The sequence below is a fragment of the Mustela erminea genome, chromosome 11, assembly GCF_009829155.1.
Source record: "Mustela erminea isolate mMusErm1 chromosome 11, mMusErm1.Pri, whole genome shotgun sequence".
Lineage (NCBI taxonomy): Eukaryota > Metazoa > Chordata > Mammalia > Carnivora > Mustelidae > Mustela > Mustela erminea.
In genome coordinates this window covers 105,259,016-105,275,841 of record NC_045624.1, presented here as the reverse complement: position 1 = coordinate 105,275,841, position 16,826 = coordinate 105,259,016, and the positions used below count along the sequence as shown (strand labels likewise).

General features: G+C 39.1%; 1 protein-coding gene across 14 annotated transcripts in view; it reads left to right on the top strand.

Annotated features, from left to right (window-relative positions):
* Nucleotides 1-16,826, top strand: part of SUGCT (succinyl-CoA:glutarate-CoA transferase) — a 787,044-nt gene that overhangs the window by 12,901 nt on the left and 757,317 nt on the right. For all 14 annotated transcript variants that reach the window (XR_004276715.1, XM_032304187.1, XM_032304179.1 and 11 more), the window contains exon 2: nt 15,706-15,757. Coding sequence is in view for 13 of the 14 variants with exons in the window: in XM_032304187.1 (XP_032160078.1) it covers nt 15,706-15,757 (52 nt within the window). In the remaining variant the exon portion in view is untranslated. The remainder of the gene's footprint in view (nt 1-15,705; nt 15,758-16,826) is intronic.

Here is a 16,826-nt window from a genome sequence, read left to right as displayed (position 1 = left end):
AATGCAAACTAAATTGTAGTAACAGAAAGCAGATTAGTAGTTTCCTACAGCTGGGATTGCAGGGAAAGATAGTTTGCAAAAGACTGGAGGAAACTTTCAGGTGATGGAAAGTTCTGTTTCTTGATTGTGGGCGTGACTTCACTGGTGTATGTATCTGTCAAAACTGAATTAATTGTTACTAATATTTTCTTAAAATTTTTTTGATCTTAAGTAATCTCTACCCTCAATGTGGGACTTGGACTCATGAACTCAAGACTCTGAGAGCAAGAGTTACATGCTCTGCCCACTGAGCCAGTCAGGTGCAAAACTTAATTAATTATATAATTTATTATATATGAATTATTTGTAACAATGCTGAATGAAAGACATCTGAAGTACAGCAGAAAATCAAAACAAGTTCTGCAGTGAACGTTTTACCTATGTCTAGGCATAGTTGTGGAATCTTTTTGTGAATTATATTCCATCAACAGGAGAACCTAGTCAAAGGATTTTAACATTAAAAAAAAATTTTTTTAAAGATTTTATTCATTTATTTGACAGACAGAAATCACAAGTAGGCGGAGAGGCAGGCAGAGAGAGAGAGAGGAGGAAGCAGGCTCCCCGCTGAGCAGAGAGCCCGATGCGGGGCTTGATCCCAGAACCCTGGGATCATGACCTGAGCCGAAGGTAGAGGCTTTAACCCACTGAGCCACCCAGGTGCCCCAACATTTAAAATTTTTATGGGAAGTGTTAAATTGCTGCAGTACAGAGTCATTAGTGATTTACATTCTACAGTGTATGAAAGTGCCCATTTCACCACACCCTTGCCAATACTGGGTGTTAATTTATGAATGCTTGCCAATGTGGTAAGGAAAAAAATTCTTACTGTTTAAATTTTCATCTTCTGCTTGTAAATGAAATTGGTATAAACATTTTTTGGTAGCATACTGGAAATTTTTATTTATCTATGAATTGACTATTCATATATGTCTTGTACTTTTCCATTGGGCTTTCTGTCTTACTGATTTTTTAAATATAATTTTTTAAAAAGATTTATTTATTTATTTGTCAGAAGGGGAGAGAGAGAGATGTGGGACTCTATCCTGCACCCTGGGATCATGACCTGAACCGAAGCAGACACAACAAACTGAGCCACCTAGGCGCCCCTCTTTCTTACTGATTTCTAATATTATTTTATATATTGTAGAAACCTTTTGCTTTTTACATATATTGCAAGTTTTCTATCCTTCGAGTCTGTTACTTATCTTTTAAGTTTAATCATGGTATCTTTCACTGTATTGAGTTTAAAATTTTATGTAGCCAGACTTATCAACTTTGATGATTTAATTTCAAAATTTTGGGGGGTAAAGAAGAGCTTTCCTCAACCTAAAACTGTAACATATTTCTTTCATCTTCTTCCAGTGTTTTAATGGTTTCATTTACTTAAAATTTAATTTGTATTTAGATCTTAGAACTTAATAGGATTATGTGTAGGTCACATTTCCTCTTTTTCTAGATGGATAATCAGTTTTCCCAATATTGTTTATTAAGTAATTTATCCTATTCCCATTGATTTGAGATTTTCTCTGCATTATGTAACAATTTTTCATTTCTTTGTATGGCTGTTTCTCTCTCCATTTGTTTTAGATGTTAATAGCATATTTTAAAAATTTTACTTTTTTTTTTTTAACTTTGTAGGCTAAATATTCTTCCTTCCACAAAAAATTCTGGGCTATTCCTGATCATATACTCATCAAGATGAATTTTAAAATCAATTTATCAAACCTTTGCTTTTCCTCTCCCTGTTGCCCACCCTTCTAAACTATGTTTGATGACGGTATTCAGTTTTGTTTCAATGCTTCCCAGGGCTGGTCAAGGCCGCCTTTGTTGAGCTAGCACTAATCTTTTTCTTACCTCTTCTATACAGGTATTTCCTGTTATTAGAGGTAGTTATATTCTATAAACTGAACACCTAGTTAGTGAATACTGAACCATTGCTCTTAGGGGAAATAGAGGATTAAGTTCCTGTCAGTCTTTGGTCACACATTTTTTTTTTTTTAAGATTTTTATTTATTCATTTGACAGACAGAAATCAGAAGTAGGCAGAGAGGCAGGCAGAGAGAGAGAGAGAGAGAGAGAGGAGAAAGCAGGCTCCCTGCCAAACAGAGAGCCCGATGCGGGGCTCGATCTCAGGACCCTGGGATCATGACCTGAGCCAAAGGCAGAGGCTTTAACCCACTGAGCCACCCAGGCGCCCCTGGTCACACATTTTTGACCACTGATAAATACACATAATGTTGTTAAGTGTGTGTGTTTTTGTTTAAACTCACCTTATTTAATATATATTGATGTTTCATTAACTTTGAACTTGGTGCATAGCATTATAATTTCTATAGTTATAGTCATGCTTGAACAAAGCTCAACTAACATATTTTCTCCATGGGGCACCTGGGTGGCTCAGTCAGTTAAGCATCTGCCTTCAGCTCAGGTCATGATCCTGGGGTCTTGGGATCGAGCCCCTGTGTTGGGCTCCCTGCTCAGCAGGGAGTCTGTTTCTCCCTTTCTCTCTGGCCCTCCACCAGCTTATGCTCTCTCTTGTCTCTCTCTCCGCAAATGAATAAATAAAATCTTAAAAAATGGGGGGGGGGGGTTTACCTGGGTGGCTGCCTTCAGCTCGGGTCATGATCTCGGGGCCCTGAGATCAAGTCGTGTATCAGGCTACCTGCTCAACAGGAGCCTGCTTCTCCTTCTTCCACTCTCCATGCTTGTGATCTCTCTCTCTCTGAAAAATAAATAAATAAAATCTTAAAAAAAAAAAAAAAAGCTCATCATAGTCTTCTTGCACTTAAAAACACCAGATAGCAAGCACTTCCACCACTCTCTTGGGGACCATTTTTTTTTTTTTTAAGATTTTATTTATTTATTTGAGTGAGCGAGACAAAGCCTGAGCAGTGTGGGGACAGAGGAAGAAGCAGGCTCTCCACTGAGCAAGGAACCAGTGCACGACTCAATCCCAGGACCCTGGGATCAAGACCTGAGCTGAAGGCAGACGCTTAACTGACTGAGCCATCCACACGCCCCTTGGGGGCCAATTTAAATGGCGGGATCACCAAAACAAGCACAGAAATGTGAAAATGTGATACTAAATAAACCACATAAAGGACACTTGCTTACAGTGTGAGACCTGAAGCAAGAAGGCCAGTGCGTTGCCCACTTTGACTTCAGATGGGAACATGTACATCAAGTGACTGAAAATTTTCTGCTTTCTGTTCCTGTCCTGGAATGAGTGCAGAAGCCCTGCAGTATTGATCTTGGAGTTAGCGAGTAGTTGGATTCTCTAATATAGAATCTGCGAGTAATGAGAATGGACTGTGATTCCCCTTTGAAGCTGCAGCCGCGTGTATGAATAATGAGTCAGGGAAGGCTTCAGAGTGACTGTGTTTGTCAAAACACTGCAGGGGGCATCACAGCAAAAATGACTCTTCACATGTTGCTCATCAGTTTAACATAACTTACTTGTTTTTTAATTTTTTGAAAATCAAGGTTTTACGTATACTTCAGATCTGTAAAGTTAATTATGAAAAACAGTAGCCTCTTATGTCTTTCTGTCCCTTTCCTTTTTCCAGAGATAACAAATTTCAGTTCTCTCAGTTTCTTTTGTTTTTTACCTCCAGATCTCTAATAAAGGTGATTATGATGCTACTTTTTTTTTTAAAGATTTTATTTATTTATTTGACAGAGAGAGAGAGGAGGAAGCAGGCTCCCTGCTGAGCAGAGAGCCCGATGCGGGACTCGATTCCAGGACTCTGAGATCATGACCTGAGCCGAAGGCAGCGGCTTAACCCACTGAGGCACCCAGGCACCCATGATGCTACTTCTTGATTTTGTTTTTAGGCGTTATCTGTAGTGATAAAGACTAGCTTTGTCTTACTGTCTTCCAAGGATTACACATACACTTTCCATCTTACCAAATGGTAAATTTTGCTAGACCAGTTCAGTACTTAAATTGTTAGGATTTTTTGATTACATTGCTGCCCCACACACTTTTTTGTTTTTTCCTTCTGTTAATATTCGTCTGGCTTCTTTATTTACTTTCTCAATATCTTTCCTGAATTCATTCCCAACTGTACCATAAGTGTAAATATTTCAGCTATTGTGTTAGTATTTTCTTTACTATCATCCTGAGGATTCCTTTCATCTTTAAGATCCTACATTTTCTGACACCATATCTTATTTCTTATTGTATTTTTGGTGGAGCATATCCTCTAGAAATCATTTTCCCAAGAAAGGATAGGAGGGCAAAGTTTTTGAAAATTTGTTTGATTAAATATATTCTTTTTCTACCCTCACACAAGACTCATGGCTTGCTTGGGTTTAGATTTAAAAGAAAAATTTTCCTCTCAGAGTTTTAAGGTTTTTGTTCCATTTTAATGTTTTAGTTTTCAGTACTGTTGAGAAGTTCAATGACATTCTGCTAGCCAGTCTTTTCTATATGCTTTTTTCTCCCTAGAAAGTTTTCAGATCTTCTTTTGGCAGAGAAAAAAAAAATCTTAATGTTCTAGATTCTTTTTTTTTTTTTTTTTTTTTAGATTTTATTTATTTATTTGACAGGGAGAAATCACAAGTAGATGGAGAGGCAGGCAGAGAGAGAGAGAGAGAGGGAAGCAGGCTCCCTGCCAAGCAGAGAGCCCGATACGGGACTCGATCCCAGGACCCTGAGATCATGACCTGAGCCGAAGGCAGCGGCTTAACCCACTGAGCCACCCAGACGCCCCATGTTCTAGATTCTTAAATTGAAAATTTTTAGCACTTTGTTATTTTTAAATTTTTCTATTGAAGTATAGTTGAAACAATGTTACATTAGTTTCAGGTGAATAATATCATGGTGTGACAACTCTGTATTATGCTATATTCACAACTGTAGCTACTGTCTGTCATCATACAATGCTATTACAACACCATTTACTATATTTCCTATGCTGTACCTTTCATTCCCATGAATTATTCATTCTTGGTGTGTGTCTTTATTTTTATTAATTTAATTAAATTAGTTAATTTTTTTCAAAGATTTTAGTTATTTATTTGACACAGAGAGAGAGATCACAAGTAGGCAGAGAGGCAGGCAGGGAGAGGGGGGAAGTAGGCTCCCTGTTGAGCAGAGAGCCTGATGTGGGACTCGATCTCAGGATCCTAAGATCTTGACCTGAGCCGAAGGCAGAGGCCCAACCCATTGAGCCACCCAGGCGCCCCAAATTAGTTAATTTTTTGAATTTTAGTGTAGTTGATATAGAATGTTGCATTAGTTTCAGGTATACAATACAATGATTTGACAAATCTGTACATTGATGTTATATTCGTCACAAGTCTGTCACCAGGTAATGCTATTATAGTATCACTGACTACATTCCCTAGGCTGTGCCTTTAATTCCCATGACGTATTCATTCTGTAACTGGAAGCCTGTATCTCCAACTCCCCTTTACCCATTTGCCCTCTGGCAACCCTCTCCCCTCTGGCAACCATCAGTTTGTATTTATAGGTCTGATTCTGCTTTTGGTTTGTTTATTCATTTGTTTTGTTTTTTAGATTTCACCTGTGGGTGACATCTTACATGATTTGTCTTTCTGTCTGACTTATTTCACTTGGCATAATAGCCTGTAGGTTTATCCATGTTGTTGCAAAAGGCATGATTGCATCTTTTTTCAAGGCAGAGTAATATTCCTGTGTGTGTGTGTGTGTGTGTGTGTGTGTGTACACATCATGTCTTCTTTATCTATTTACCTATTGATGGACACTGGGGCTGCTTCCATAGCTTGGCTATTATAATAATGCAGTAAATAATGCAGTAAATATAGGGGGTGCATATATCTTTTCAAAGTGGCGTGTGCCTTTTAAAAATCTGTGCAGGGCTTGCAGAGGGCCTTTTCAATGTGGAAATTCATACCCTTCAAATCTGTGAACATTTTCTGAATTATTTTTTTATTAATGTTGTCTTTTCTGTTTTTGCTGTTAACTCTTTGAGCAGCCTGTATTATCAGAATTCCTGGACTGATCCTTTATTTTTCCTCCTTCTTCTCTGTTTTTTACTTTTATTCTTTCTTTTTGTTCTATCTGGGTGATTATCTTTTTTTTTTTTTAAGATTTATTTATTTGAGAGAGAGAGGAAGAGTGAGTGGGGAAATGGACACACACACAGAGAGAGAGAGAGAGAGAGAGGCAGAGAGTCCTCAAACAGACTCACTACTGAGCGTGGAGCCTGAAGCAGGACTCAATCCCAGGACTCTAAGATCATGACCTGAGCCAAATCAAGAGTCTGCTGCTTAACCAAATGAGCCACCCAGGTGCCCCATCTTATTTTTATTTTTCTACCTTTCTCTTAAATTTTCATTCTTGTATCTTTTTCTAAAGTTCTAAGATCATACTTTTATTGTCTAAATATTATTTACAAGTATCTTTTTTTGTTTTATTGGTGCAAGTTCTTCATATTTCTGATAATGTTGATAATTTTTTATGGAGGTAAAATTTGCATACATTAAAATTCTTTTTGGTATATAGTTCCTTGAGTTTGGACAAATGTATAGAGTCATGTAACCATCACCATAATTAAGGCACAGAACACTTTCCTTCCCCCTCAAAATTTGAGTCATTCCCTCTCTTCATCCCCAGTTTCTCCCAGCTCTTACCTGTTTCCTGTCTTTATCTTTTGCCTTTTCCAGAATGTCATGTTGATGGAATCATAATGGTAGTTTTTTAAAAAAGTTCTTTTACCTGCCATATATCTGTTTTCTCTCAGTTTCTTTTTCATGTTTGCTTTTGTCTCTTTCTTGATACAGTTTTCCCTATATTTTGCTGATTTTTGGCTGTTCTACATGATAAGAGATGGATATTAAAAGAACTGTTTGGAAACTGCATGCATGGGTAGAACTTTATTATGGGCTGAATTGTGTCCTCTCAAATGCATATGTTAAAGTCCTAACCCCTTGATCCTCAGAATGTGACTATTTTTGGAGGTAGGCTTCTTAAAGAGATAATTTAGGTTAAAATGAGGCCATTCTGGTGGGCCTTTGCTGATTGGTGTCTTTCTTTTTTAAACATATATTTTTAAAGATTTTATTTATTTATTTGAGCAAGAGTGATTGAGAGAGAGAAAGCAGAAGAGGAGGGAAGTTCAGAGGGAAGCCCACTCCCTACTGAACTGGGAGCCTGATGCAGGTCTCAGTCCTGTGGCTCCAGGATCATGACCCGAGCTGAAGGCAGATGCTTAACCAACTGAGCCACCCAGGTGCCCATAACTTGTGCCTTTATAGGAAGAGGTTAGGAGAGATATCACGGATGTACTCCGCAGAGGGATGACCAAGTGAAGAGGCAGCAAGGAGGTAGTAATCAGCAAATGAAGGAAAGAGGCTTCAGGAGAAAATCAACTTCCTAATATCTTGATCTTGGACTTTTAGACTCTAGAACTGTGACAAAATAATTTCTGTTGTTTAAGGCCCTTAATCTATGGTATTTTGTTATGGCAGGGCTAGCACACTAAAGTAAGGCTTCTTTTTTTTTTTTTTTTTTTTAAAGATTTTATTTATTTGTTTGAGAGACAGAGATCACAAGTAGGCAGAGAGGCAGGCAGAGAGAGAGGAGGAAGCAGGCTCCCTGCTGAGGAGCAGAGAGCCCGATGTGGGGCTCGATCCCAGGATCCTGGAATCGTGACCTGAGCCGAAGGCAGAGGCTTAACCCACTGAGCCACCCAGGCGCCCCTAAAGTAAGGCTTCTTGACTGACTAATTTCAATACAGGATAATATGGCTGGACTTTTATGTATGAATGACTACTATCAGTATTTTCCGTTATTTTCTCTTGGGTTGATAAAATTCTTCCCCAAAGAATAATTTTCCAGTAAGCTCATTTGACATGAAAGCTAGAGAAGAAAGGGATTTAGAGGCTTAGCGAATGGAGAGGATTTGCAGTAGCTGTTTTGGGAAGAGATTGTTGTTGGGTAGCAATGAATTTGAAGTTAGGCAATTTAATTTTGTAGGGGACAAAACAGACAGCCCTCTCCAAAAGCTTGATATTTATGTTGCAGTGTGTTAAGTGACAAGGACGGTAAGGGTTCTTGAAGTCATGGTGTGTACTCTCATTAAGGGAACTGAATCAAAAACAGACAAAAGTTTCAAGTAGATGTTTAGTAGAAAAAAGACATGACAATGGCAAATAAACATATGAAAATGTGCTCAACATCACTTGTCATCGTGGAAATACAAACTAAAACCACTTTGAGTGCATTGCCCAGTTTCCAAGATGGCTGTAATGATCCTTTTTTCCTCATACCACCTTGTGTGAACACTCCCTAACTCTGCACCAGTTGGCCTGTGTGACTAATCGCATGTGGCAGAAGTGATAATATGTCGCTTCTGAGATTAGGTTATAAAACACTGCGGCATCCATCATGGGCACCAAGAAGTCCTACTTATCATTGCTGCAGTGGGCCTACATAATATTTTTTACAGTGTTCCATTATGACAGTCTATTAATACATTGTAAAATGTGTTACATTGTAATACATTTTATTGTATATTATATATGTATATTGTATATGTGTATTATATATTGTATACAATGTATGTATACATTGTATATATTACAATATTACAATATGTAATACAATATTACAATGTAATACATTGCAAAATGTGAGGACATTTTTTCTTCCATTCTGTCCTGTCTTTCCTTCCATAAATATTTATTGAGTTCTTACTACATTTCAGATGCTAGTGTTTGATATTGGAAACACAGAATGAAAGTCACTTTTCTCAAGACTTTATCATCTAGTTAAGACTGACTAGTAAGTCATAATTCAGAAGAGTGCTATTGACAGAGACTTGCTCAGGATGCTGTCGAGCAGGGATGCCTTCTAAGGATGTTGACTTAGGAAAGATGGAAGGACTTGTATAGGTGAGACAGGGCAAAGGATTATTAGAGTCAGAGGAAAGAGCACATACAGCAGCCTGGAAATGTGAGCGATTTGAAAGAAGTATGACTGGTAAGACATTTCTTTTTTTGCAGATTGAAATTGAAAAGGTGGACAGGGGTGAAATCATGAACAATGGTCTCGTTTGCAGTTTTAGGAGGAAAATAGACTGTAAGATTCATGAGGGAAAGGACCATGAGTGAATGTGTATATGAACAAGAAAGTGGCATAATGGGTTCTTCATTTTGGAAGATTACTCCGGAAGCAGTGTTGAGAATGGATTGGTAGGGACGGAGTTAGGCAGAAATAGGTTAAGATGCTTTTGCAGACAGTTGGGACAAGAAATGATGAAGGCCTGAGCAGAGGCAGTACCAGGGAACTGGGGAAGAATCAAGCAGATTTAACAGAAAATTGATGGCTGATTGAATGTGGGGAGTGAAGAAGAAGACATGCCTGGGAAGGTTCTAAATTCTATCTTAGAGCAGTTGATGATGCCATTAACTGAGATAAGGAAGAGAGGAATGAGAAACTGATATGGTTGAAAAGATTGGGCCAATTTGCATTTTGAAAAATAATTCTGGCAGCATTATGGAGGGTGCCTTTTCTTTTCCTTTTCTTTCTTTTGTTCTCTTCTTTCTCTTCTGTGCCTCCTCTCCTCTCCTCTCTTTTTTCAAAAGATTTTTTATTTCCTTATTTGACAGACAGAGATCACAATTAGGCAGAGAGGCAGGCAGAGAGAGAGAGGAAGGAAAGCAGGTTCCCTGCTGAAGAGAGCCCGATGCAGGGCTCGATCCCAGGACCCAGGGATCATGACCTGAGCTGAAGGCAGAGGCTTTAACCCACTGAGCCACCCAGGCACCCTTTCTCTTCTCTTTTTAATGTAGGCTCCACACCCAGTGTGAGTCCAGCAAGGGGTTTGAACTCATGGCCCTGAGATCAAGACCTGAGCTGAGATCAAGAGTTTTATGCTTAACCTACTGAGCTACCCAGGCGCCCCTATGGATGTTGTTTTGAAGAGAGTAAAGATTGAAGCCTGGCAGAAGAATTAGTAGGTTTTTAGAGCAACTCAAGAGAGAGTTGATCGTGATGTGAGCTATAATGGTGGCAGTGGGGATGAGAGAAGAGAAGCGAGCCAAGAGATATTTTTGAGAAAGACTGCAATGAGTTCTTTATTAAATTTAAGGGGTGCAAAAAGAGAGAGGGTTGAAGAATTTTGTTTGGGTTTTTGGCTTGGGTAACCAAGTGGGTAGGAGTGCCATTTACTGATTCAAGAAACACAAGACAAGTTTGGGGAGAAGGTAGAAATAATACTGACACGAGCTGACATTTATTGAGCACCATGGCTAAATGCTTGTAAGGCAAGATTTCATTCAATTTTTTAGTATCCTTGTGAGATAGGCCCCAGTATTTTCCCAGTTTTACAAATAGGGAAATCAAGGTAGAACAAGGTCATAAGTACTAAATAGAGTAACAATTTGAACCTAGGGTGATACTTTTTTTTTTTTTTAAAGATTTTATTTATTTATTTGACAGAGAGAGATCACAAGTAGGCAGAGAGGCAGGCAGAGAGAGAGGAGGAAGCAGGCTCCCTGCTAAGCAGAGAGTCCGATGCGGGGCTGGATCCCAGGACCCTGAGATCATGACCTGAGCCAAAGGCAGCGGCTTAACCCACTGAGCCACCCAGGCGCCCCTAGGGTGATACTCTTAATCATAATAGTAATTGTATCTTCTGGTTTTCCCTGGTAGATCATGAAATAGGAGGAAGGGGTATGATGCCTCTCATGCTGTATCTTCATAGAATGATTAGCACATAGTAGGGACAAAGGTTGTTTAATGGGAGCTTTTACTCTTGTCCTACTTAGTGTACCTATTCTACTCACTCTGCCACAGCTCCAACTCACCCTTTTTAAAAAAATCTTCCCAAGAACCACTCACATAAGGTATTTGGGTTTGTGCTAGACTTTGCTGAATGAACTTGGTAATTTTGTTTAGGTACCACATATAATGTAAAATCTAATGCTAACTCTTGTAATATATTAAAAAAAGGTCTTTGAGCTGTCTTGTTAATAGAAGTTTTTCCTAGGTAGTTTTTCTTCTGTCATTTTTCGTCAGCTTCCTCTTTCTGTCTTATTTTCCTTTCTATTCCAGCTACTTACCTATATCTTCAGATGCCCACTGAGAGTTCTTTGGCAGAGCATTTTCACTATGTCTTTAACTGTGTCTTTTTTTTTTTTTAATATTTACTTATTTATTTTAGAGAGAGAGAACACAAGAGTAGGGGAAGGGGCAGAGAGAGAGAATCTCAAGCCTACTTCCCACTGAGCACAGAGCCTGATGTGGGGCTCGATCTCACCACCCTGAGATCATGACGTGAGCCGAAATCAAAAGTTGGATGCTTAACCAACTGAGCCACTCAGGTGCCCCTAACTGTGTCTTTTCCCACTGTACTCAAGCTCTCTCCAGGTTAGAAAAAAAATCAGCTATCTGACTTTGAAGATTCTGGTCTCTTTCAATGATTTTAGTAAGTTTGGGCTGCTATAATAGAATATCACAGACTTATATACAATAGAAATTTGTTTCTTATGGTTCTGGAGGCTAGAAATGTGAGATCAGAGGGCTAGCATGGTTGGATTCTGGTGCAGTTCTCTTCCGGGTTGGGGGCTGCTTACTCCCTGCTCTGTCCTCACATGGCGGAAGGGGTGCAAGGAAGTTCTTTGGGGCTCATTTAAGGGTACTAATTCCACTCATGATGGTTCCACCCTTAAAGGTCCCACTTCCTAATATTATAACTTCGGGGGCTAGTATTTCAACTTACGAGTTTTGGGGGGACACATTCAGTCCATTGCAATGATCATATGAATTATTAAGTATATGAGTTCTTCCTCCCTCTCTCATCGCTTCCCCGTGTGACCTTTCAGCTAATTCTTAGAGAGTGCCTACTGTATGCCAGCCACTATTCTGGCAGGAGATACAAGACAGACAAGTCCGGCCTTCATTGAGGTTACGTTCTAGTGGAAAAGACAGTACAATAAATAAACATATCAGGTAATGTGAAGTCATGGTAGGTGTTATAAAGAAAACTAAAGCATACTGAGATCCAGAGGGGTGCTGTTTGAGATCGGATGATCAGGCAAGATTTCTCTGAGAGTGCGGTGTTTGAGCAGAAATTTGAGTGAAGTAAGCAAAACGTGCCAATGTGTGGAGGAAAAGAGTTCCAGGACTAGAGAATAGCAGGTGCAAAGGTCCTGTCACATCTCGGATTCTCCAGAAAGCAGATGTGGAGACAGAGTTGGAAGGACAGAGGATTTATTGGGGAGTAACACCCGTGAAAGGGAAAGGAAAGAAATAGGATTGGCCATCAGACTCGCGTGCACCTGTCAAATTCAGTACACCAAGGACAGCTGCAGGGGGTGGAGGAAACGAACAGGCCTTTCTGCCCAACTTTGCTCAGTCATTGGACCAGGGACTGTCCTGAAAACAGAGTGCTCTCAGCTGAGTGAGGAAAGGTGGACCTTGAGGAAACCAATGCTGGAGCTGTAAGTTGACCATGCTTCTTTCTTGTAGGTTGGGCAGAAATTCCTTTCTCTGAAGGGGAATCTTGGTGGTCCAGCTCTGTTTCTGCCATAGGCCCTAAAACAGAAATAGGCTCAGTTTGTTCAAGGGACTGCAAGAAGGCTAATGTAGCTGGGGAAGCCTGGGCGGGAGGGATGGGGTCATGGCCGGAGAGGTAGCAGAGGGCCAGAGCAAGCAGCATCCGTGGGCTTTGGGAAGATGCTGAGTTTCATTCTAAGTCTGGTAAGAAGCCATTAGAGGATTTCAAGCAGGGGCATGACATATGTTTTACATTTTGAAAGGATTGCTCTGCCATAGCCATTGTATCTGTTTATCTATTGCTCTACAACAGACCACTTCAAAACTGAATGGCTTAGAACAACAGTGGCTTATTTTTTCTCAGAGTTCTGTGAGTGTCCTGCTAGACTCACCTGAACTCACCTGCCTGGATCTGAGTGGTTTTTTTTTTTTAAGATTTTATTTATTTATTTAACAGATAGAGATCACAGGCAGGCAAAGAGGTAGGCAGAGAGAGAAGAGGTAGCAGGCTCCCCGAAGAGCAGATAGCCCAATGTGGATCTTGATCCCAGGACCCTGAGATCATGACCTGAGCCGAAGGCAGAGGCTTTAACCCACTGAGCCACCCAGGCGCCCCCCGGATCTGAGTGTTTTAAGATGGCTTCACCCACAAGTCTGGACCTCACCTGGGACAGCTACAGACTGGGATGGCTAAGCCTCTCTCCATTTGTTCTTTTGTCCTCTGCTTTTTCATCTGAAGGTGGAGGTGTTCCCAAAAGTCAAGTCCTACTATGTAATGTTCCCTTGGCTTAACGCAAGGCGGTTGTCCAAGCTCAGAGTCAGCATGGAAGGAGAATGTACAAGTGTGTGGATATCTGGAAAGGTGATTCATGGTTACCACATTGAACATTGTTGTAGTTACTTCCCTTTTTCTGATCCTCTGCTCATCAGTTTATCCTCTGCATATAATTTAGTTTCCTACGTAAGTGTGTTTCCAAGAAAATAATGCACCAGTCTTCATATATTTCCTACTGCTGTGATAGCATTTTTTTATTGTAAAAGAATACATTGACTGGTTTCAAGGACAAAATGCCTTTTTCTTATTTCTTCCTAGAGCAGTGTGGCCTGGGGACCCTCCTAGGTAAGAATTACTGTGCCACTGTGATACTTCTCAAGACTGTAATGGTGTATGTATAAATGTGTGACTCCTGTTACTTCCACTGGTGATGGAGATGCATTGAGATTTTTTAAAAAATGTATTGGACTAAGGAATTCTCATTCATTGCTGGTGGGAATGCAACATGGTACAGAAGGAGTGGAAAACTAAACATACTCTCATCATACTATTCAGTAATCGGTATTCCGTGATAGTTAACCAAATGGGTTGAAAACCTAAGTCCACACAGAAATGTGTACACAACATTTTAGCAGCTTACTTCATAACAGTCAAATCTTGAAAACAATGAAGGTGTCCTTTAGTAGGTGGATGGATAAATAAACTGGTGTATCAAGGTAACGGAGTATTATTCAGCACTGAAAAGAAATGATCTGCTGAGCCATAGAGGAAACTTAAACACATAAAGAAGCAAATCTGAAAAGGCTGCCTACTGTATGATTCCAGCTATATCATGTTCTGGAAAAGGCAAATTGTGGATACAGTAAAAAGATTGGGTTCTGGAGTTTTGAGGGGAGGAATGGATGAGTAATCAGAGCACAGAGGGCTTTTAGGGCAGTGAAACGAATCTGTATATAATAATGTTTGGTACATTCCACTACGTGTTCGTCTAAGTCCATAAAACATACGAGACCAAGAGTGAACTGTAAATTAAGTGATAGGGACCCTTCAGTGTATCTTCATCAGCTGTAACAAATGTGTCTCTCTGGTGAGGGATGTTCAAAGTGGGGGAGGTTGTGCATTCGTGGGAAAAGAGGTACATGGGAATTCTTGGTACTTTCTGCTCAGTTGTACTGCCCAAATCTAAAACTGCTCTAAAAAATAGTCTGATTTAAAAATGTACTGAACCAGTAGTTCATCATTTTCTCCCAATAATTCAGCTTGGTACCAGTCATTATGATATAAACTTTGTAAACCACTTGGCAAGAATTTAACGTTGTGATTTAATGTTGATGTTAAATGTTTTCAGTGAATTAGTGATATGATTGTTGACCTATCTACTTATTTTTATAGCTGGTGGGTAAAGAGAAAAAGGACATACACATTTGATTGTTTAATAAACCTTTGTTTATTAAATTGTTTAATAAACTTAAAAAAAAATCATTTTGTCTCCCTGTCTTAATGTGGAACAGGTTTGTGGAGGTCTTTGTTGTTCCTTTTTTGTTGTGTAGTTCATTATTTATTTATATTTTATTTATTATTATTATTTTTTTTTATTAAAGATTTTATTTATTTATTTGGCAGAGAGAAATCACAAGTAGACAGAGAGGCAGGCAGAGAGAGAGAGAGGGAAGCAGGCTCCCTGCTGAGCAGAGAGCCCCATGCAGGACTCGATCCCAGGACCCTGAGTTCACGACCTGAGCCGAAGGCAGCAGCTTAACCCACTGAGCCACCCAGGCGCCCTATTTATTTATTTTTTAAAGACTTTTAAAGTATTATTATTTTTTACAGCAGTTTCAGGTTTACAGCAGAATTGGGAGGAAGGTACAGAGAATTCCCATCTGTCCCTTGCCTTCACACATTCCCCCTTATCAGTATCCTCCCACCAGAGTGGTATGTTTGTTTCAGTTTGTTACATCATATATATATAGATATAGATATCTATATCTGTAACTCTCTCTCTATCTATATATGTTATGTTCAGTTAGCCAACATATAGCATGTCATTAGTTTTTGATGTAGTGCTCAACGATTCATTAGCATATTAGCATAGTACCCTAAAAATCCTTTGTGCTCAGCCGGATGTTCCTCCCCCACTACTTTTATTTTTCATTAGACAAACTATCTTAAGTGTAGCTGCGGACTTCATTAACTGTGTATTAGCCCTTGTAATTTTTACAGGTTGACTTCACTGAATCAGGTCAAGGTTTCTGTGTTACATAGAAAGCAGAAATATTGTGAAGGAAAACATATGTTTTTGGTAGTGATACAGATTACTTAAAACACAATATGAAGAATTCTGCATTCTTCCTCCTGAAAATTAGTAATCAGTACTCTTAAAATATTTTCTGTGTTTTGCCAGATAGTGACAATATGAAGCCCTTGGAGGGTGTGAAAATTCTGGATCTAACAAGGTTTGTATTGGTTTATCTGTGTTTTGGTGATTGAAGTTTTCCCTTCTTTCAAAAAAAAAATACATTTATTTTTTGAATTATATTGCTTACTATCCAAGTTTTAGAAAGGAAAAGAAAAAAGAAAATTTTTTTTATTGCATAATTCTAAGAGCAAAAAGTATATTTGTGCATTTTTTCTAATCTGCATATTTATATATAATTTTTAAAAACAAAAATTGGAACCATATTGAAGGTATAGTTTGGTGGCATCTGGGTGGCTCAGTTGGTTAAACATCTGCCTTTGGCTCAGTTGCTCAGCTGCTTCTCCCTCTCCCTCTGCCCCTACCCTTGCTCATGCTCTCTTTCTCTCAAATAAAAAATAAAATCTTTATAAAATTTGAAATTACAGTTTTGCCCACATTTAAAAGACAGTGTTATATTTTGAGTGTTTTTCTGTGTCATTCAAAATTCCAGAAAAATGTGAGATGATACTTTATTATATAGTTGTCATATAATTACTCTTCCCCTAATATTTCACAATTACAAATTAGGTTTCCTTTTTCATAAATCCTTGCCTCAGGAAATCTTAGGATTTCTTCCTTAGCATAGAATTCTGGAAGTGGAATTACTGAATCAATGGGAATATACTTTTTTGGAAAGATTTTATTTATTTATTTGAGAGAAAGCATGGGGCAGGAGGAAAAGCAGACTTCCCACTGAGGGGCTCGATCCCAGGACCCTGAGCTCATGACCCTAATATCATGACCTGAGCTGAAGGCAGATGCTTAACTGCATCACCCAAGCACCCCGCGGGAATATACTTTTTTTTTTCTTTTTAAAGTTTTAATTTATTTATTTGATAGAGACACAGCGAGAGAAGGAACACAAGCAGGGAGAGTGGGAGAGGGAGAAGCAGGCTTCCCACCGAGCAGGGAGCCCAGTGGGGGGGACTCAATCTCAGGACCCTGGGATCATGACCTGAGCCAAAGGCAGATGCTTAAAACTGAGCTCCCACGTGCCCTCGGAATATACATTTAAAGCTCTTAATACATAGTGCCAAATTGCTATTTTTGAACAGTTTTAATAATTT